Below are 23,826 nucleotides of genomic sequence, written 5' to 3'. Positions count from 1 at the left end.
GAGTGTGCCATTTGGGACAGGGCCTGAGTCATCTCTTGGGTTGTAGCCTACTGTTATTTAATGTGTTTTTTGATTGTTCTGCTGACTACAAATAATATACAAAAACAAATACTGCAAAAATATCTTTCCAAGAAATGTCAGTAGACAAAAAACTCCAGACAAATGAGCTGTGGAAATTATAAGTGATCTAGGAGCTTTATACAGATTTTTACAGTGGATGCTATTGAAAACATGGTAAGTAGGCCTATCCCTCACGGAGTCACAGCCTTCATATCATGGCGCTGCTCTGAATAAGGTCTACAGGGGGCGATTTAACATCGCCTTTGAAACCTTCAATGAACAGTCCGGGTTCGTCCAAAGATTTATTGAAAAACAGGTTCGCTCACCAACGTAATGGTAATACCTTGATTGCATTTGTAAGTAGCGTAGTAAGCGTCTTCTAAATGCATAAATGACTACCGGTATGTAGATTTACACCAGACTGGATTTACAAAATTTGGATAAAGGCCAGTCTATTAAAGGGAAGCGGTCTTTAAATGACTGAACAGGTTAGAACACACACACACACACACACACACACACACACACAAACACACACACACACACACACACACACACACACACACACACACACACAAACACACAAACACACACACACACACACACACACACACACACACAATCTTTGTTCAATCAGCATTTTTAAATGTGAACAAATATATATTGAACAGATTATGTGGCTTCACATTTTATGGTCACTTTAGATACATTATTTTCTGATTCTTAAACTAACTTTGTTGAACTACATCAAAACAGTCCAGCATCTGTGAGCAAGAAATGCATTTCAATTCAAGATCTCCTTGTTTGGGATGAAATCTGGAAGCTAGGCTAGCAGTGGCTAATAGGCCTACTGGCTATCATACTGTCCAGGCAGAGTTGGCCTGAGTTTTATCTCAGAATCAGGTTTCTGTGACCTTTACATCAGGCTCATCCAGCACTGCCTGACATCTTCAGCGGATATTGTTGAATGCTGACTCACTTTTCTGTTCGCTGGTCACTGCATCAGTTGTCTCCTCCAGAAATGTTTTCTTTAGCCAACATACATTTGGGAATGTAACACAAGAGCTGTTCTATGATGCTAGCATTATATTTTCGCTCTGAACTGATCCACTTGCTCATTCGAATGGGATGAGTGATGTGAATGCAGATAAAGCTTTTACCATGCAGAGTGTCCTACAATCTCAGACCTCAAGTGTCAAAAAGAATCATGTTCCTGGAATAAGTGTGCGAGGACTGAGTGTTTTTTGTATGAAACTCAATTATTCACCCCTCTATGGAGGGCAGGACAGGTTGGAAATGAGTATGTAGGGTGCTTACGTTGCTTTTGTTTTCAGTACACAGCCATCCAGACGGAGCGCTCCATCCTAATTACCCGAGCTGAAGAACAGAGGCCATCTCCTCGCCTCCTTAGCTGGAATAACTGTCTCGGTAAGTGTGTGTGTGCTTGCTTTTATTTACTTCAGCTTAAAAGGATCCTCAGGGTATTCATCAGGCCTAGATGGAATTTCAATGTGCAGAATGGGTTTAAAGATGGTAAAACGTGTTAAAGAGTATAGGCCTACTTTCTCATTGGTAGCTGAAAGAGTGATCAAATTAGTCAAAGTATTTAATTAATACATACATAAGCAATTGGAAGTTCTGGTTTGGAAGTTTAGGGTCTGGCTGCAGATGTGGGCTGCGTCTGAAATCACATACTCTTTGAGTAGGTATTTATTTTGAATAAGTAATTACTTCACAAGCGCTAAAAAAGTTTGTTCTAAATAGTATGAATGTAATCTGAGCGTACTACATTCGTCATTATCATGTGGCCTACCATCAGTTACGTCGCTTCACTGCCATTCAGAAATCCTCTCCCGTGGCCTCATGGGATAGTAAAGAGTCCATCGTATGCACACTTCAGAATCTCGCCTGAAGTATTAGGTCATCCGCATACTTTTTACCTATTCTTTCATGAGTACTGTGAATTCACACATACTACTCTTGTCGCATACTGTTCTTCGCCTACTATATAGTTGGGAAGTATGCGATTTCGGACGCAGTCATACATTTACAAACCTTCTGCTGTCTGTGAGGTCATATGCTCTCTCTGCAGAGGAGCTGGAAAGTTGCAAGGATAATATTGATAATTGTGTTGGAAAAAATGATAACCATATGCATGATTCTCAGTAATTTGCCTGTTTTTAATTTTAGTCTGTGAGGTGCAAGAAGAAACAAAGTAAACATCTGTGCAATTACCGGTAGTTTGTCATGTCTTTGCAAGCATTTTTAACAGGGTGCTTAACTTAGACATATTATTTGATTGATGTAACTCAGTCTCAGTGTGATGCAAAATTATTTTAAAAAAATAAAACCAGATTTAAACATTTTTGTTTTATCATCATTTGATTATCAGCAACTTTGCATGTCCCTATTTACCACCATTACATTTTTTTTATTTATTTTTTATTAAAAATGTTGAACTAAAAGGTGGGTTTTAATGAAATTAACATCACATGCATTACATTTTGTAATTTTCTTCTTAGCATTTCTCTGTTATAAAAGAACAGTGAATATTTTAATCATAAAAAAACTAAAGCTGTAATTATTTATCATTATATTTATAATATACTGTAAACACTGCAATATTCAACCTCCAATGGTTGACACAAAACAGGTTAGAAAATAAATATTCTAATTTAATATAAATGAATATATTAAACTGTTTGTACATTGCAAGGCTGTAATAAATTGAGGTAATTTGCATTATTTGAACACTAAATATTGGGGTATGTCTTCCTATGGTGGTCCATATGGTCAATATCTGAAATATTCTGCCACTTGGCATTATTTCCTGAGCATAACTATGCTGTACATTATTATTGGCATTTGGCATTAACCCTGAACTCAACAGTGTATCTGTTGATTGTGGTTATCATTGAATGCCAGTTGCCTGAGCTTTCTGGATGTGTAGTGTCTGATCGGTGTGTCTAGAGTGAATATATCACTGCAGCGGCTTCATTTGACGGCTCTTATGTCAGTCGTCTCCAGCTGCTGTAATCTTCCACTGGAGATGAACTGCTCTCCGCTTCCTTGAATAAAAGCCCAGGCTTATTCCTGGAAGAATTCCCCTGTCTGTTCTCTGTTAAAGGACGCCTGAGTCAGCCACTAAATTCATCTTCAGCAAATTTGCCCAACCAGCGGAGTGTTCTCGAGCTGAAGGGTCGCGTCTAGAACAATTCTTTCTCCTCTGCTGATCATTTGCTCAACAAAATATGAAATTGTTCTTTCTATTCTGATTCTTTTCAGGTGTTTCTGGTCAAATGATATTCCAGCTATTATCTCTGACTTGAAAGAAACATTCACAGCAAATTAAAGGTGATGAGAGACAGAGAACTGTGAATCAATTTAAAGACAGGTATAGACTGTGGTACCTTAATTCCCTAAGAGACACACACATATTGTCGGTCACTTTTACGAAAGCAACTCTGATACACGTTCATGATGAGGTTGATCAGGGATTTGGGTGTTTAAAAAAAAAATCTAATCTGTGTCAGCAAAGTTGTATACATAGAACTTTAATGTATACAACACTCCATCCATCCATCCAATCTCTATCCATTGAGACAAAATCTTAAAACACAGTGTGACTTTATCACATAAAATGGCAATAGCAAGAATATTTACAATCACTTGACTTAAGACTTTATAAAACATTACTTAATTATCATACAAAATAAACAATCTACATTTACTGGTGTTTATCCAAACTCTAAGATGTATAAAAGCTATTCAGACAAATACAACTGTCTAAAACTTAAACATACATGTTTATAGGTAAGATTCTAAAAAATGACACAAGAATAATCATTTACAAAGCTCTAAGAACGTATAGCTGCATTAAGATAGAAGTTTTAGTTTCAGTGCCTTTCTCTGTGTCCTCCAACCGTGGCCCTCAGATTCAGAAGCTCTTCGTCAGCAATCGAACGATTGGAGGAGAGGAAGTCCACTGCATACAGATTTCAACATTAGCTGCCAAACATCATGATCCACCCCAGAACAGGACCAGAGACGCTCACTGCCCAGAGGAGGGTGCTATAGAGCCACGTCACCTGAGTCAGTAAATAGCTTCATCCATATTATCATCACTTTCCCCTCCAAACTCCTCCTCATTGTCAAAGTAGGACATGACGTAATCTGTTTCCTGTAAAACACGCGCACACACACGCGCACACACACACACACACACACACACACACACACACACACACACACACACACACACACACACACTCAGGATTAACTGGTTAAAACTTATATTGAACATTGGTTTAATTTCTAGTCATTTCCTGCCAATACTGGAATCGAACCAGCAACCTTTGGGTTACCAGTCGGACTCGCTAACCATTAGGGTTTTAATGGCAACAAAGTTGTAAAACTGCATTTAAAACAGAAAAGGTTAGTAAGGGGTTTATATAAATGCATATTGTTTACTTCTGGAGGCTATAGTATAAAAACAGTGAGTATTTGAATGTTTATGGAGTCATTATAAGAACCTCACTGTATCTCAGATTTTCCCCTTTTTTGGTAAAAGTCGAAATAAGTTTTTGTTGAAACCAACGTTATGCCACAAATCTAAACTAAATCTCGTTAATTGAAATGAAGCTGAAATTAAATTAAATATAAAAATGAGATGAAAAACTTATATAAAAAAATGGATCAGAAAACTGGCTTTGGCAACTTACTAAAAATACGTTTAAATTGAGGTCCTAAAATGGCTAAAAAAAATATATTAATGTTAACTAGTAATATAAAACAAACTAATAAAAATGACAAAAGTACGTAACAAAATTACTAAAACTATCATTTTAAAATAAAACTGCTGTCAATTGAGCTTTTTTCTTGTATTGAACCCAAAATATTCCTTAACGTTAGAATCAACTGAACTTATACCGGTAATAACATTAAATTTACATTACAATTATGCATTTGGCAGATGCTTTTATCCAATGCGATTTACAAAGCATTCAAGTGTGACATTTTAAGTCATAAATTGCAGGCCCATTTTTTCATCTCAACTGTGCATTCTCTGTTGATCAAACATGTTGGCTTAATATCACAAGAGAAAGGATTCACTTACGCCCTCGAATTCCTCTTCATCACACTCCTCCTCTCCCTCAGCTTCTTCCTCTTCTGGCTTCTTCTTCTCTCCCTCCCCTTCATCAGAACTCCCTTCTTCCTCTTTCTGCTCTAGAGTCTGTACAGAAACACAGTTTGTTCATATCATGCCACAGTTTTTATAGGAATGTGTAACAAAGTAGATTAAAACTCCTTATTTTTGAATGAGTTACGCATTAATGGCAAGTATTTGTACACCTCCAGTTTGCGTATGATCTCCTCTTTGTCCACTCGTGGCTGTTTGGGTAGTTTGGGAACAGCTTGGCTTTCTGCAACCACATAAGCAAAGCATGTTTTTGTGACAGTGGAAATGACATCAGCAACATCCTCCCATAATAACATCTACTCTTTGATCACAGCTCCTCTGACAAAAGACTAAAAATAAACTTGTTTCTCCTGTTTTAGTGACAGACGCCCTTCAAGCCCAAACCTTCATCCCTCTCTCATCGTTCCCTTTCTCTCCATCCTTTCATTTTGGAGATGTGTGTGCCGCGCGGCTGAGAGCCGTCGCTCTGATTTCCCCAGAGACGCCGATGAGTCAGAGAGCGAAGCGCAGACCTGCCGGAGCGGTTTGTCTTTACACACTCATTCATGAGCACATCAGCCTCACCTGCTCCCTTATCTCGGCTTTAAACAGGAGCACATTTACAAACCCATGCTTTCTGCAGCAGAACACAGTGTCCAGTATTAGAGCATAAGAGCCAGTTAAGAGCAACAAACAAACTCACTGTCTCTCTGCGGTCTCTTCTCCCTCACGCGCAGCTCCTTCGGAAAACTCCTCCAGTCTGAAAACACAAACGGGTGTAAGTGAATCAGTGCCGTTATTGTTAACTAAAACTATTCGAAAAATGTTTTGTTCATTGTAATAAAACTGAAATAAAAGAAATTACAGGTATTAGATGAAAAACTTATTTTGAACGTTGGTTTAATGCAAGTAAACCTCAGCATAATGCTTGTTACCACACTAAATCATTTCGATTCATCCCGCGTGTTCTTAAAAAAAGGCAAACGGTGAGGCACTTGGGGACAATTTGTAGAGGATTTAAAAGTAGAAATGCGAAGCACATCATTTTATAAAAGCACTTAAATTCATTTTCTGTTAGTACTTGTGTATTATTTGAGCTCTAAAGTTATTATTATTATTTTTTTTTTAACGGTTTTAGTTTTTGTTATCATGGCAACAAAGTTGTAAAATAATTTGTACAAACTAAATTATGTTTTTTTTTTTATATATGCATGGTCTAAAAGTGCTAAAATGACTAAATGAATTAAAACTAAAACTGAAATAAAAATAATTTAAAACAGTTTAGAAATATACAAATAATAATTAAAAAATCACAAAAGCACATAAAAAAAACTTAAATGATAACAGAAAATATAAATACTAATTCAAAATATTATTTGAAAATATATACTGTAAATAATATTAAAATAGCACTGAAGTGAATCACTGACATAAATCACTCACCTGGCTTCCATTCCAAACTGTTGTCAGTGGTTTCGCTTTTTTGGTATTTGTCAGAATAACGCTCCACATCTGTCAAGAGGAAAAAATAACTTGATTGTTAATCACTGTAAAATGTATAATTACTATAGAACTTATTCATAAAAAAAGGGAAGAAATCATCTGGCAAAAAAAAAAAAAAAATCCCTGTATATTTTAAATCTTTGATCTTAGATTGTTTTTAAGTCTTTGATCTGTGAAAAAAAGTAAAAATTGATTTAATAAATTATGCCGTCTCAGTCTAAAACAGTTTTAAAAATGTTGGATTTTGTCTTCATACAATCTGTATGTTAAAGAAATGGAGTATGTCTTAAAGTCGGCATGAAATGTAAGTTGTAATAGACTTTTCTTCCTATTGTGACATTTTTCAAGCTTCTGGAATGAGTCAAATGTAGAGCGGGATTTGATTTTGTCCTTCAGGAATTGATTGTATCATAAGATGTTGGGCGTTGCTAACTAAATGGAGGCAGAGAGGCTGCTCACTGCAGAGCCAATGGGTGGAGTTGACGTCCAGCCCCTCCTCGCTGAACATAATGGGTGGAGCTATAAGGTCGAATCACACCTAACCCTATCGCTAAACATAAGTCCGGTCAAGGAGCCGGCTAGGTCAAGCTCCACCCATTAGGTCAACAGAGGTGGAGCTGGACTAGGCTATCCTCCGCCCATTAGGTCCACAGAAGTGGAGCCAGACTCGGTCAAGCTCCACCCATTAAGTCCAGAGAGGGGGAGCCGGACTAGGCCAAGCTCCACCCATTAGGCCAGGAGAGGTGGAGCTGGACTTGGTCAAGCTCCAGATCTGAAAGCCAGTTTGCAGTCAGTTGTGGAGGATATTTATTTAGCCCTGCCCTCCACCGAGACATTCATCATGAAGAGAACAGACGTTGTTTCGAGGGGGAATGAAAAAATAAATAATGATGTGCACAAATAAATCATTTATAATAAGCACCACAACATTCTGTAAAACCAAAATATCATGGTAACTTTATAGATGCCAGTAAAGAGCTCATCCTCCACCCTGAACTGACCTTTCTTGGGTGCAGCTGGACGGATGTAAAATGGAAGTGTCTTCATGGCTCCTCTGAACTCCTGTTTGAGTGCCAGCATGTACTCGGCCTCCTCACCCGCCTGCAGGGGCACCGGCTTCTGATCCAGAGGCTGAGACATCAAACAGAATTGAGGAAGCACAGCTGATACACATCTGTCTTGTATAAGGGGTCAAACAAACACCTGCTTTGACAGTTAACTGTTGACTGAATTAAACATTCCTATACATAAATGCGCTTTTAATAAGGGATATCTGATTCATTATGCTGGAGTTTTTCTCAAAACTAACTTCACTATTCTTAACCATTTTTTTGCAGTGACTTTTCAACTCATCACATGTTTCAACAATTCCTAACAACCACTTTTTGTTTTATTATATTTAGTATTTTTTTATAGTAATTTAAAACTTGCACTTATGTTTGTAAAAAGTTTTGGTTGTGCTGTCTTTAAAAGCCCATTGCAGTACTTGGAAAAAGTTCAGTATTATTACATTTTGATGTAATTTCCACTGAAACAGGAAGACAGGGCGGGATATATCAAACAGCTCCTCCCCTTTTTAAAAACGGTCAATAGCGTTTTGCTTATATCACAGCTCAGCCAGAGCCATTGAACTTGGAAAATCTGCAGTTACCTCCTAATCTAAATATATATAATCTAAATAAAATATAGCATTCTGTGTAGAATTTAAATGGGTCCGATAAATGTTTTAGTCTTTAGTCGTGTCTCTGGACCGGAGCAGACTGTGTGTGCACTGCTGCGGTTCACGTGACACTAAATGGAAAACATATTTACACATGTCTGAATCATTCCCTTGGCCCTATATAGTGCACTATGTGCCATTCACCATGTAGAAATAGTAAATGTGTGAACAAGTGACCGATTTCAGCAGCAGCTTCACTGTCTATTGATAATGTAGGGGGGCGGGGCACTTTCGGTTCTACAGATATTGGCAGAAGTAAGAGACCGTAAGTTTTGAATGCTTATATCTTCCAAATGTGAATTTTGTCATTGTTTTGGAGCACACTAGCTTATAGATAACCTTAAGCCTAACATATCAATACTAAAAGCCAAAAAACTTATATTTTGATTTCATGGGGACTTTAAAATAAATAGCATTTTAATATTTTGTTGATGACATTCATAAGTTACATTTTTGCTTTGCTTTACAGTTTTTCGGGCTGCTCTACATGTGACAGTTAAACTGGAGAATATGTTATTACTTAGTTGTGTGATTTCTTGAGCTCAACGACGTCGACTCTTGAGTGCTAGATGTGTATCTTGATTACAATGTAAGTCGCTTTGGATAAAATCGTCTGCCAAATACATAGGCTACATGTAATGTAATATAATTAATATCAGTCCGATAAGGTTTTATCTTATCTTGAAACACTCACAGGGAATACAGGGGTCGGCTGGACGGTGGACGGAGGGAGATTTTCTCCTTTACCGATTCCAACAATCTCCACAGAGAAAGTGAGCTGCCCTCTGCCCCTTCCTGCCATTATCTGAGACACAATCACCACAAAGCACATTTATACATCAGCTTGATTTATTCGATATGATTATAAATTGACTTATTTGTCTGAGCACACTTCTATTCGGCTACAAAATAGACATTTAGACCAAACCAATGTAGATATTTTACATAAAATATACACAATATATGTATGTATAATATGCTTTTATTAGTTTAGACGAACATGTAATATTTAAACACGCCTCGTTCACTCACAGGCAATAATGCGACGAAATCCCTCTTTATTTATAACTTCATTTCATTTTGCCAAGCATTTATTGTGTGATCCGTAAATATTAAACGCAGTTGTTTGTCAAGTAAATTCATGGATTTTATTGATGTAGAGCAGTAAAATCACCCGCCAAACATCTGCATTTTTGTTTTAGCCCGCTGCTGAAAAAGTTCCTGACAGAAACGTGTGCGCGTTCACTTATGGTTCCGCGTCTGCCTGTTCAACGTGAGTCTTGAAAAGCAAACAACTAAATAAAAAAAACTATTATTTGATTATTGAGGGTCAAATGGAAAATGGTGTTTTTTCAACTAGATTACAACTGAAAGCTGTCAAAAGCTGATTTGTATATATATATAAAAAAAAATTAAGTGTAAGTCAATTTTATTTATTATTTATTTGATTGTTTTACCCTTTTCCCATGCCCATTTCATAATATGTGAAAAAAAACATTAATATAGGATTTATTACTGAATTATTGACTTATTTATTATGAAACTGGATGAAAGTATTTTATTATTATTTTATATACATTATTTATTATGCATTTTTCCAAAACTACAAATGTCCCACTGTCATTTTTTTTATCACTACCAACAATTTTGCCCAATTTTGTGTACAAAATGTGTTTAAAAGAGATTTTCAAAGCAGTTCCATTTTCTTCTGTTCTGATTAAGCTGCTCACAGCACTTTTCTAGAAAACCTGACAACTGTTAAAATTCAGCTAAATCTGTGTTTATAAAAAATAAATAAAAACTGTAATAATGAAAGGAAAAAATAACCATGATATTGCTGACTCACAGCCTCCCCCGTCAATATCAGAAAATATGTGTGTATTAGTATACAGAGAGACAGAAATTAAGGATGGGCTCATTTCAATAAGGTAACCTAATTTTAATAAAACAAAAACTATGAACATTAATTGAAATATTGGGACACAATATTCAAGCCCATAATGTAAGTCTAAACATAGAGAGTAAAGAGCACATTCACTACAATAATCTCTCTCTCTCTCTCTCTCTCTCTCTCTCTCTCTCTCTCTCTCTCTCTCTCTCTCTCTCTCTCTCTCTCTCTCTCTCTCTCTCTCTCTCTCTCTCTCTCTCTCTCTCTCTCTCTCTCTCTCTCTCTCTCTCTCTCTCTCTCTCTCTCTCTCCTGCAGCATGTGCATGTCACCGTGGGAACGCTTCTGTCGGAATCCACTGAATCAGTTGCCATAGAAACTGTGTTCAATAATAGCTATAGTCACTGAATTAGTATTTATGCAGTCTGAGAATTGTTTCACACCCCCTTCTTTCTTGCAGAGAGGCCTTGATATATTTATATATATATATTTGAGCCCCAAAAATAAAAAAGGTGTAAAGGCAAGGAAAACTCCAGATTTATGTTGAGGGGAGAATGCACCTCTGCAAATGTGTTAATTGCATTTTAGCTATAGAGTTTGACTGACCTGAAATATGCCATCTTTACACTGCAAAACCAGCACAGATGCTGCCCAGGGCATGCATTTACACAGAGTAATAGAATTACATTTTTGTGTGCAGACTTTGTTTTAAATATAAAATGATGGATATAGAAAATGCAAAATTAGAAAAAAAAGAAAAGCTCTGTCATGACAACAACAGTGTTTACGGCTGCACCAATGCTGCATCATCTACATTCATTACTGGGGCATTAAGTGGGTCAGGGCTGGCATATTTTATATTTTGCATGGGTTTAATGCGCCATTGCGTCTTTACACAGAATTTAGAGCAGGCACAGAGCCTGCTCAGAGCAGCCTTAACTTGGCTGTGTAAAGCACACACACAGTGCTTATAATGTTCTCACGCATCAAGCCAAATTTGGTCTATTTCTTAAACAAGACAAGTCCATTATTATAATTTTTTACGGTATCAAATCGTATTCTACCTGTAAAACACAGCACACCATGACACACACATGCAGGGGTGCATCAGAAAATAGGAAAACATGCAATGATAAAATGAAAAGAATGATAATAATTGAAATAAAGTTTCCCCCTAGTGGAAAGCAGAGATGGTGCTGTGCATGCGAGCGGTCAGACAGCCAGTGAGTCTGTGCGTGATCGTGGGAGACTCGCATCAGCTCACTGCCCACTCCACGCCCCCGCAGAGTCTCCCAAACTCTCGGTCGCAGGAGGAGAGATGATGTGGGGGATGTAAGACACGGGGATCAGCAGACAGCAGCTGGATTCTCTGGCGAAAACCAGCCGCTCTGATGGAGTGAAGACAGCAGATACACGGTGAGACTCTCTCGACATGCTCTTCTGCAAATGCTATTTTACATATGTTCAAATGCATTATTATTATTATTATCTTGTATTATTCTCAGCTGAGCATGGTCATAATTAAGCAGACTTCAGTCCTTCATATTGCAGCGATATCTTAACATTTCCTTGCACCGTCTTTCTTGATATTTATGCTACATTTCAAACCACTTTTATAGAGCATCTTTCCATGTTGAGAAGCATGCAAACGACTATGAAATAATTTCCCTCCGGAATGCATATGCACTGTTTAGAAACGGTTGCTCATTTTAGGTGTGAGTTGATGAAGGTATAAGCAAATGTTTTATTGGAGGAATGATGTGCATGTGGCTGCTGCTGTTCATAAGGCTTTATAAACGTTCATTGCATCAAATTCATGCACCGCAATTCGGATTCTCGGCTACACCGACTGTGTGCTGGCATTTCCTTAAGATCCTCTTAAAAAAGATCACTGAAGATTTACTGGGTGTCTAAGAGAAGGTTTAAGACTTCACGAAAACTTAAAATATGAGCCTTTATGTGGCGATTGGCGCACGTTTTCTCTGACTGAGACTTGAAGTGTGTGTGTGTCTGCTGTTCGGAAGTTCATTTGTGGACACCGAGGCTTTGCGTCAGGCAGAGAGCTGACGTGAATAGACACCAAATTTGAGGCTTCGAGACTAAAAATAGTACTGAGCTGAAGATATTTGCAGCTGGCGTGTAAAAGCAAGTCTGTAACGCATCAAATTCTGAAACTGCTCCGTTTTTGCGAATAACGTTCAGCACCGCGGACAGCGACACACAATCAGCGGTTACTCTCTTGTATGATTTTTAGTAATATTTCCAATTACATAATTAAGTCATGAGAAATGTTGCTGCTTGTATTGTTGGCTATATAAGAAGGAAATAATACCAGTGTACTGCAATGAACAAGTATGGTATTGCCACGGTTTTTTTGAACATGGCAATAGCAACACCACCTATGGTATGGTGGCAAGTATGGTGATGAGTTCATTGAAGCACTATATAAATTCTATAGCACAAAAGTATTAATTTAGTATATAAAGCATATAGGCAAATCTCACTAAGGATATCATGCCCCAGTGATATGTCACTCCAAAATCAAGAAAACAAAAAGAAACTGTATTTTGCATATGAAGCCTATTTTTAGGACTATTAAGAGTTTTGATTATTATGACAATTTTACACCCCAGTTCTAATTACTTATTTGAAAAAAAAATCATGCTATAGTTAAAATATATATATATTTAAAAATAAAAATAATTCAAGCTTCTTTAAAATAAAAAGAGCTTGCATCAGTCTGAGAGCTGATTTGATGCTTTGAGACTAAAAATAGTTCTGAGCTGAAGATATTTGCAGCTGGCGTGCAGTCGAGGCCGAAACGCATCAAAATCTAAATCTGCTCCGACTGTCTACAAAACACAGTCTAATTTCAATTACTGTCATGTGAAAAACATTATTGTGAAGTATTTATTCATCATGCTAGTTGGTTATTTACTTTTTTTTATTTTTTATTTAAAAAAAAAAATCATCTTTAAAAAAAAACATTGTACAAGAGAGTAAAAATACTACTTTACAGTAATGAGAAATATCACATAAAAGTAATTGGAATAGTAAGAGGGACATGATCAGATGCAATTAAAATCAGTCTTTAAAACAATGTCAGAATGCAAAAAGCAAATGCAATGATCTTAAACGTAAGACATATCCATATATGCCGTATAGAATATTAATCACTGGATTTCTACATTGATCGCATGAAGCCACTTTCCTGTCTGCATAAAACGTCTGCAGTTCGAGGGCAGAGAAGAACGTGTTGGTTGTGTGCAGTTATGTGAAAGGAGACGCACAGATTGCTCTCGAATTGGAGGAGAATTCATTCTCGGCTCTGTAAATCACTGAACACTCAGTCTAGTCGAGTCGAGTGGTTTTGTCGGCATTCATTTCATTAAAGACCAAGTGTAGGAGAAAAACAAACTCGGCACAACATGTGCGGCGATGAAAATGTCACCCAGATCTAAACATGCCACAATAAACAATCGAAAAGAAACACAAACGGCAGTAAAGGCAGTTCAAAGGACGTGTCAGGAACGCTTAGGACATTTAGTATGAAGGAGATAATCTCATTGCCCCTCTGCAGGATGGCTCTCTTTGAAGCTGCCAATATGAGTGATGAATTTCCTCAGCAGTTCGGATGCGACTGGGTCACAGGGTCAGCGGTGCACCGCTGATGGATGCTGTTCTCTCAGCTGCTGTAAAAGGGATTGCACCTGCCTCGATCTGTGTGATCTAATGAGGCAAACAGCAGCTCAAAGGCACCACGGAGCTCTTGGTGGGGCGGAAAGGTTTGACTGCGCAGCCCTTTCTGCTCACGGGCCCACTCGCGCAACCTCAGATGAAGCCTAGAGTCACACACACACCGCTGTTGCGTAAAAAAGAAAGCCAGGGGTGGGGTCTCTCAGAGGTGTGAGAATGAAGACATGATATTCATTTCCATCATCTGTCGGGAGACCAGAGAGAATTGGATGCGATTTGTCCCGACAAGACAGCGTGGTATGTCGCCTCGCTCCTATGGCGCAGCACTAAAACGCAGACTCGACATGCTTCTCAACATGCTGCGAAATTGGCAAGTTTATTTTGGTCAGAGCTCTCCACTACTGGTGTGTACACACTTGAAGATCCAGAATGCTGGAAAAAGCAAAGGCTTTGTTTAGGTGGCACATAAATCCGATCTATCACATTTAATCTTTGGGACTGTCTGAACTGTCATTTTGCAAGTGACGGTGAAGTCAATATCTGATATCTACACATATACCAAATATTGACTGAGAATCCTGATATCTTTTAATACACAACAAATGCAAGAGAGTGATACAGCTGTAGACAGCTATTAGGACACTTAAAATCTGATCAGATAACATTTCATAAATACAATCTTCTGCCTTTAGTCAATTTTATATGGTTTGGAATAAGTCTGTAAAAATAATGACTTTATGTTTCTTTTTTCCTTTGTAGCTACAAAGAGATTTGAGTCGGAAATTATGTCAGTCTGAACAAAGACAGAAATGTTGTCAGAGTTAATAATTGAAAAATGATGATGGCTGTTTACATGAATTGAAAGAGAGTGGAAAAAATGAAGTACAGCATCTTCAATATGTCATAATGTGTGACATAACGTTCATTTTGGAGTTACAAAAGTGAGTGAAGAATCAGACTTTTTTTTTTTTAATGCAAGTCTTGAAGTTTAGTTCTTGTCCTCTTATGTTTGGAGGAGCCAAAGACAAATAAAACAGATAAAATGTATACATCGAAATCACTTTGCAAAAAAAAAAAATCTGGCAAATACATAACTGTAATGTTCACAATCCCTCCCTGAAATGTACCAGGTGTTTCTTGCTTAATCAGTCTGTGTATAAATAACCCTCGTGGTTCTAGAGTATATCTAAATTATGCAAATTAGAAAACAATTTATTTAGAAAACACAGATGTTGGTGCAGAATTGCACTAGCTGCATGCACTTACATAACTTTAAGCATCTTCTTTGCATAAATCCCTACATATTAGATCTGACTGCTTCTAAACCGAGCAAGCAGTCTGTAGCATCGAAACTGAACTCGTGAAATAAACTGAATACTTGACCAAAGGCAAGGGAAACATGACCAGTGTTTTTACACAGACTTACGATTAAGCGAAGAAGACCTGTGAATTGTGATCACAGACAATAGCAATATAACTTCAAAATAGGTGTTGACATTCACCAGAACAAAAGCTTGGCTGATGTCCTTAAATTGATAGTTCACTCAAAAATGAAAATTCTGTCATCATTTACTCACTCTCATGTCGTTCCAAACTTTTTTGACTTTTATGCTGAACACAAAAGAAGATATCTGAAGAATATTGAGGTCTAAACAATATTGGACCCCTCTGACTTTTAATATATGAAAAAACAATAAAAACATTGAGACCTTTTTCAAAATATGTTCCCCATTTTAATGAAATCTGAGATATTTCTGTCCCTCTATTGAAAGCACACCCAAAACACTTCAAAATGCTAATCAAAAAGATATTAATATGAATCAAGTGGTTTAATCCCAGTCTTCTGAAGAGAAGCTCTATATAATGAACAGATTTAATGTAGGCTTTTATTCACATATAAACATTGATCATCTAATATACATAGAGCACTTAAATATGGTAAATAGAAGCTCAACCATACTTTCTCGACACGTGAGAACAAACCAATTTTTAAACCAATTTTTATTTTCTGGTGAACTGACCCTTAAAAATAGGCTGGTCACAATACACATCAGGTCAGGATACATACAAGAAGGCCTGTGGGTTTTGGCAGGCTGATCTCCTGAGAGACGACGCTTGCCCCAAGTCTTTGTGCCACATCTCTCCAGTGAGTCTATCATGGAGATGAGTCATCCATGCTGGCTGTGTGAGACAGGAGATTAACCTCACTGTCTCCAATCCATGAGACCCTGGCCTCTAAAAGATGGATTTTTTTTTTTTTTTTTTTTTGCAATTACACTTTCAAAGAACAGAGTTATTTTCCCTGTTCCTCTCCACCTCGCATAATCAGTATGCAAAAACCGCGTTCCTCTTGCTTTCCCTGGCTGAGCTGGCTCGGAAATCACAGAGAATTCCTTAAGAAGGCAGGCAGGAGGAGCAGCAGCTCGGGGTCTGTGGGTGTATTGGTGTGATGGAGGAGGGATGTGAATTCTGCACAGCTACACACTCTGAACGTTCCCTGTGTTCTTCTCATATTGCCAGAGATAGACTGGGCGTCAGGAGCACCGGGGCCTCTTCTGGTGGGCCAGTCGACTTTAGGGACGGCTGTATAATGTAAATATACAAAGGTTTAAAGGTATATGGTGACGCACAGATATAGATATTTAGTTAGGAAACCATAATATAAGTGAACTCAATAAATAACATTATACAAAAAGCACATTTTTGTTTTTATATAACAGACAGTTAAGATATATTAAAGTAGTGAACATATATATATATATATATATATATATATAGGCAATAATTTCATACACTACCAATCAAAATTTGTGGTCAGTAAGATTTTTAAATGTTTTCTTATGCTCACAATGCTGCATTTATTTAATAAAAATACAGTAAAAACAGTAATATTGTGAAATATTATTCAAATTTAAAATGATAATTTTCTATTTTAATATATTTTGTGATGACAAAGCTGAATTTTCAGCATCATTACTCCAGTTCTCAGTGTCACATGATCCTTCAGAAATGATTATAATATGCTGATTTGGTCCTCAAGAAATATTTCTGATTATTATCATCAATGTTGAAAACAGTTCTTTGTAACATTCTAAATGTATTTAATTCAACTTAACGCTGAACTCACCCCAAACTCACCACATCTTACTCACCCCAAACTTTTGAAGGGTAGTGTGCATACTGTACTTTGCATTGGGCTGTTATCTGCTGTGTGTTGTGTCCTGGGCCGGCATGGGTCCTTGGCTGTTCTTTAGTCCGAGTACATCTTTGCATATCGCTGCTTTATATCACCAGAGTTCAGGATCTTTATGCAGAACAGCAGCGAGAGAAAGAACACAAGGAATAAATCAAACAAATTATATATGGATGAGGACTCTCACTCTGTGTGTTCAACAAATCAAGACTGTAAAGGAACATCTCAACTTTAACCTTGCACAGTTAGTTTGTCCTTTCCCCCACTTACCTCAAGTAAGTCACTTAATGTCACCATCTTCGGTTGAACCACCTTGACAACCCTCTGTGACAATACATGATCGACTGCCAACTTAGTCAAAACAAGTTCATATTTCTCTCCTCCCTGTTCATGTAGCTCATTGTTTCAGTTTGAAAAGAGGATGGCTTCATCCTCAGTGACTAATCAATATGCCATGTGACTTTGGGCTCACTGAATTTCATATAAGTTTAAACTGATTTCGAGGGCTGTGGAATGTTAATAATGCTGTTATTAGACTGGATGCCCTCCTGCCCACCCCCTGTCGCTTGCTCTAATCATCTTACCAAGATAGTTAGCTCACACATTGCATGATGGGAAGGTTTCTGATTGAGGGTGAACATTCACTTCTTTTTTGGGTCTAATAATTATAATCATCTTTCACTCTAACCCCCCTCCCCCCACACATTTTTTCAGCTCAAAAAACATCATATACAGTCAAAAACGACTGTTAAATATTGTAAATATGGTTTATTCGCATTACCTTGCAATTGCAGTAATTCAGGTATCAAATAAAACCATTTTGAACTACATCATTTTTGTGTCAGTAAATCTTTGGTATCTGTGTGCAGACTGAGCTTGTCACACGTCTTGATGCTCTTTGCACCACTCAGGAATTCAATTTTCTTTTCTTTACTGGACTGCCATTATCATCTCCTCTCCTGCCTTCATTACAGAGAAGGTGGAGCGAAGACCGTGTTAAAGAGTACAGGGCTGTACAGAGTGTCGGCGCACAGGACACAGTGTTCAGAACACAACTGACTAAGAAGGCAACACTTTTATAAGTTTGTATACATTAACTTTAGGTAATGCAACATGGTCAATCATTTTAAAGTGTTAATAGCAAGACAATGTAGAGTAATTATGTGGTTTTGAGTCTGATCAAAATAATGTGCTTAACAATTTCAGATTTTGTTTGATTGATTTGAGTTGTGTGACATTCTAAACTGAATTGAGAATCCCTGTTAAATTCCAATTCACTTCCTGAATTTCAACTGAATTTAGTTTGATTCAGAAGTAAGTTTGAATGTAAGGAAGTACAATTAAAATAAATTGAAATTGAAAGAAATTCATGCAATTAAAGGGGTGGTTGAATATGAATTCACTTTTCTAACTTTAGTTAGTGTGTAATGTTGCTGTTTGAGCATAAACAACATCTGCAAAGTTACAATGCTTAAAGTTCAAAGCAAAGGGAGATATTTGCTTTTAAAGGAATTGCTTTTTAAGGACTACAACAAATGGCTGGAAGGGACTACATGACATTCCTCCCGGGTTAGTGACATCACCAACCCTAGAATTTAAATAAACCCCGCCCCCGGAACACGGTTTATAGATTATCAAGATAGAATATGCTAATCAAGGACTAGAAGATAACTACACATAAGCTACATAAATTCATTAGCTAACCATTCAGAAATGTCTTGTTGCAATCTACATGTTGTCACTGCTTCTTGAGTCTCTCCATCATTGTCTGAATCCGGTTTGAACATAAAAGGCTAAAGTTTTAAAAATTTTCAGTGCATGTCTGTTTGACTGCAAGCTGTTGAAGCTTCACCCCCTGTGCCATGAGCAGCAGCTCATTTGCATTTTAAGGAACAGACACAAAACGGTGCGTTTTGGCTCACCCTCAAAAAGTTACAATTTTAACATGCTATATAAAAATATCTGTGGGGTATTTTGAGCTAAAACTTCACATACACACTCAGGGGACATCAGATACTTATTTTACATCTTGTGAAAGGGGCATTATACCACCCCTTTAACTAAAAATCAAAGTTTGTCAAATGCACCTCATGACAGCACTTTTATTTGTTTTTGTTCCAGGTTGACCAGAATCTGAGTCGGGATGTGCCGACAGTGCTGAGGCCGGAGGAGGGGAGAGTGGGGGATTCTGGGATTCTTGAGGTGGAGAGCGTGACATCATGGGTGATGGAGGGGCCTTGCGCACGGAGGGCAATGCCCTTCTGAAGGCTGTGTTCCAGGGCAAACTCCGCCTCGCACGCCTCCTCCTAGAGGGTGGAGCCTATATCAACGAAGGGAACGATCGAGGAGAGACGCCCATCATAGCAGCCTGTCTGGCAGGATACGATGACCCGCAGACCCGGCAGAGAATGGTGCGATACCTGCTGGAGAAAGGAGCAGACCCAAACATCCCCGACAAATCGGGTCGAACCGCCCTGATGCATGCATGTGCAGAACAGGCAGGCAAAGAGGTGGTGTCGCTGCTGCTGGAAAACGCCGCTGATCCCAGCTTGAAAGACTACTCCGGGTCCTCGGCACTTGTACACGCCATCAATAAGGGTGACAGGGACACTCTCCAGGTCCTGCTGGATGCCTGCAAAGCCAAAGGCAAAGAGGTAATCATTATTACAACCGATACATCACCCTCTGGCACTAAAAAGACCAAACAATACCTGAACTCTCCACCGTCTCCGATTGTAGTGGACAATCTCTCCCCTGCTTGTATGTCTCCATCCGAAGTGGAGATCCACACCACTGGCTCTGCCCCCAGTAAGGAGGAGGAAGGTATCTTCAGCTTCGCTGTGACTTCAGCACTTCCACTACCCTCCAGCAGACCACAGGGGGAGAGGAGACCACCGCCCCGCAAGCTTCTGAAAAGACTGAACTCTGAGCCCTGGGGTCTGGTGGCTCCTTCCGTGCTTGCTGAGAGAGCAGAGCGGATAGAGGGCGATTTAGCAGAGGAGGACAAGTTGGTCTCAGAGATGAATGGGATGACAGTTTCCGGTCCAGGCAGACCTCTCCTGTCCCGAAGGCACAGTATAGAGACCCACGACCCATCCTCTCCGAAGCTAATAGACCGGTCCTGTTCGGAAGACTGTGCAGCACTGTGTGGCTCGTCCTGGGCGGATAAAGTCCATCAGCACCAGTCACTGTATCGTAGAAACACGGCCCCTGAGACTCAGGACAATGTGGCTCAGGCATCGACGGGAATCCGTGGCTTGCCACACCCCAAACTCACCCGCATGGAACACTACGAGTCGGACACTCACCTGTGTCCTGCCTCCATCCCTGGATCTCCAGATTCTGGACGTGTCTCAGTGGAGCGCCGCAAGTACAATGCCTCTCCCTTGTCGCTCCTCGCTAGCTCTTCTCGAGAGTCATTGGAGAGCATTCCTAACTCTGTGTCTCCCATTACAATGCGACGGCGTCCAACAGGACTGTTGGAACGGCGGGGATCAGGGACTCTCCTCCTGGACCACATCTCCCACACACGACCTGGGTTCCTTCCTCCTCTCAACGTCAACCCCCAGCGACCCATTCCTGATATCCGAGCCAACGGAAAACCCACTTCTCCCGTTCACTCAGGGAGCAAGATCCTGCTGCCGGTTGCACCATCATCTCCAAAACGTGGGCCTGACTTCAAGATGAAGAAGAAACTGATGAGGAGACATTCGATGCAGACAGAGCAGATGAAGCAGCTTTCAACCTTCCGTGAAATCCTCACAGAAAAGGTTATGGAGATGAATGGAGATTGAGAGCAAGAGAGAAGGAGATTGGGAGAGAGTCAGTGCTGGCCGAGAGGCTCCTCGCCGGGTTCATCTACATCTTCTTTGAGGCACACCTACTCTGGTCCAGTTGAGCTCATTTAAAACAAAATACATACACTAAAGATATGCATTGTGAACACAAAACCATCCTAAAATTCAGATTATGAAAGAAAATGAGTCATGGTAACTTAAGATCATAAAGGGATCAGTTATAACAAATGATCTGTTCCATGTTTTTCGTTGGATTCTAATGTTATTTAGGATTATTCATTGACCATCAAGAATGTGTGAAAATGAAACCATTAGTGTCTATGGAAGTGCTTTTGGTGTTTAAATTTGCTGCAAGCCCCAGATGAGACCTCACAGATTTGGTGTTCTACAGGTTTCTCTATGTATTAGCGCTGTTATGGCTATCAGCTTCCTTCCTGTCATGCACTGTCAGAAAACATTTAAAAATATATATATTTTAGGGGTACAACAGCTTGTCAATGGGGCAGTACCAGTTCCAATTTTGGATATATATTAAGGGACACTATTTGTATGTACTTTACATACCCCTAAATGGTGAAAATTGGTACTTTAGAGTAGTATTATGTACCCTTAAGGTACTTCTATGAATCTTTTAGGGCTAAATAAGGTACAAAGATGACCCATTAAAGATTCTGCTACAGTAACAAGCTGCTGTACCCATAAAGGTAAAAAAAAATTGCACTTTTTTTCTGAGAGTGTGGCTCTGTGATGATCCTGTGGAATAATTGGGTTAATGTCTTTAATATTCCTGATAAAATGCATCAAGTGAAGTTCAAAACTCAAAGGCTAATTTCTTCAGCATTACAATACAGATATACATTCAAGTAATTTCATTCAAATGTGAAATTTTAATTTAAAGTTGATTATTTACTTATAAATAATATAATGCTCAAGCCTTTTTAATGTGATGTTTACTGCTGCTTTATTGTTCTGACTTTTAATTTGGTAATGGCAACCTTCCTGATTTTTCCACAGGATGTACCCTAAAGAGGACTGGAGATGGCTGACTGCTGCATATTCCTGTAACAAATGATATTCTTAGATGAACATGTATCTGAAGAACATTTTAATGCATAATGAAAGTGCAAAAAATGTTTAAACTATATTTTTAAAGGAATCAATTAACATGAAAACAGAAGAAGAAAAAAACTATATAACAAAAGAAAAAAAATTAAACATACTGCATGTTTCAGGGCTTTTGGATGGGTTGTTTATCTTTCTTAAACTCTTATAAGTGATACAAAATAAGTGAAGTGCAATTCTTGAAACTCAAAATCCCAAAGAAACTCTACAAACCCCATCCAAAACCACACAGATCCACCCTGACCCCGCTCAGGTGAGGGGAGAGAGAAAGCCCTCACCTAACGCACACTCCCATCTGGAGACACAGAGCACAGATATTGTGTACATACTGTACAGAGTACAATTGTGTCTCAAGCGTTTGAACATGCAATATTCCGTGCTGCCTCAGCACTGATTTCATATTATTATCGTGAATGTGAACAATCACTCGGACGTGCGTCTGTGGTAACATGCTGCGGTAAATAGTTCAAGGCGAGCTGGGAGCTCAGTTTACATTCAGAGGAATTTCGGCACACAATACATGAGAATGAATTTCCCTAATGAGCTGCAGTGCACAGTGTGTCCGTGTCAAACACATAGTTCAACTCAAGCTTATGATGTGAGTGAATTTAGTGCTTCTGCTTTGAGATGTTCTACACTTGATGTGAATTAACCTTAGTGTACTTGAAATGTATCACGAAAACAAAAAGAAATATTTTTTTATGCCTGTAGGGTTTTATTCTTGTTGTTTTTTATTTTTATTGAGATGAATTTTAATGTTTAAAACCGAATTGTTGGTGGTGCAATTTCACTTTGACGGTAGCTTTTGTGTTCAGGATGTTTGTAGGTAATAATGAGCAAACCGGAGCTCAGTGGCTAGCAATCTTCCTGAAAACGGTCGCGATAAAAACCCATCCGTCTCCTGTTAAACTGACAGACAGAAATCCAGGTCTCTGATGACCTAGCTCTCTGTTATCCTGATGTGATTAGGAGAATCTCTGCACTTTGCTGTGTATTCATTGATTTTAGCGATTCTCTGTTCATTTAACACACAAGTGAGACAACCGAGTCACGGGAGTTTGATTTGTTTCTAAATATGTTTGTATAGCTAAATATATCCAATATTTCTGACCTGCTGTACAAAAGATCCGTGTAAATGGATTAAAATTGTGTTCAAGTGTACCTGAAAAAAATGTTAATAGTGTAAAGGGTGTTTTAGGTGCTGTACACAATGGACATTTGTCTGTGCTACACTGTCGTTGGGTATTTTGAGCTGCACCCCAGTGTTCTGCTCTCCATTCACATAGAAGGGTCACAGTTACACTATCAATGCATTATTTAATGGATTATGAATTAACTATTTCTTGTTATTTTGTATGTTTAGTGTGATACACAGGTCAAATGTAGTAAGCCAAATAATTTTAAAAAGTATTAAATTATTTAAAAGAAAAAAAACTTTGTGGTGCAACTTCTCTGACTAATTGAAGGTGTTTATTATTTTCGTGAGCTTTGAATAAACACATAACTGAATCAACATTTTATCTCAGACCAGTGGCTCTCCACTGCTAGGTTTCAGGTTCTAGTAGGGTTGTGTAGAGGAATGAAAAACAATGCTTAATGCATAGATAAAATGCTAAATATACTGATGAGCCAAAACATTGGCAATGCAGTTGCAGGTAAAGTGCATATCG

General features: G+C 38.4%; 2 protein-coding genes across 4 annotated transcripts; one reads left to right on the top strand and one right to left on the bottom strand.

The window, feature by feature from the left end:
• Positions 1-321: 321 nt before the first annotated feature.
• Positions 322-23,577, top strand: ankrd34a (ankyrin repeat domain 34A). Of its 2 annotated transcripts, none has more exons than XM_079626199.1 (5): positions 322-376; positions 1,395-1,488; positions 5,620-5,783; positions 11,527-11,764; positions 19,359-23,577. In XM_079626199.1, exon 5 carries the CDS (start codon positions 19,457-19,459, stop codon positions 21,029-21,031), a length of 1,575 nt encoding a protein of 524 aa, XP_079482325.1. In that variant the 5' UTR covers positions 322-376; positions 1,395-1,488; positions 5,620-5,783; positions 11,527-11,764; positions 19,359-19,456; the 3' UTR covers positions 21,032-23,577. The 2 variants fall into 2 exon arrangements, with proteins under 2 accessions (XP_079482325.1, XP_079482324.1); XM_079626198.1 differs by having other exon boundaries at positions 333-548.
• On the bottom strand, positions 3,587-9,694 carry polr3glb (RNA polymerase III subunit GL b). 2 transcript variants are annotated; one of them, XM_079626201.1, is made up of 9 exons: positions 9,495-9,694; positions 9,157-9,267; positions 7,744-7,873; positions 6,683-6,751; positions 5,943-5,999; positions 5,413-5,483; positions 5,177-5,293; positions 4,149-4,240; positions 3,628-4,045 (listed from the first exon to the last, which is right to left on the bottom strand). In XM_079626201.1, exons 2-8 carry the CDS (start codon positions 9,262-9,264, stop codon positions 4,154-4,156), a joined length of 639 nt encoding a protein of 212 aa, XP_079482327.1. In that variant the 5' UTR covers positions 9,265-9,267; positions 9,495-9,694; the 3' UTR covers positions 3,628-4,045; positions 4,149-4,153. The 2 variants fall into 2 exon arrangements, with proteins under 2 accessions (XP_079482326.1, XP_079482327.1); XM_079626200.1 differs by having other exon boundaries at positions 3,587-4,240.
• Positions 23,578-23,826: the final 249 nt, after the last annotated feature.

The sequence above is a fragment of the Phoxinus phoxinus genome (genome assembly GCF_949152265.1).
Source record: "Phoxinus phoxinus genome assembly, chromosome: 10".
In the NCBI taxonomy this organism is placed as follows: Eukaryota; Metazoa; Chordata; class Actinopteri; order Cypriniformes; family Leuciscidae; genus Phoxinus; species Phoxinus phoxinus.
This window is presented reverse-complemented; position numbering and strand designations above follow the sequence as displayed.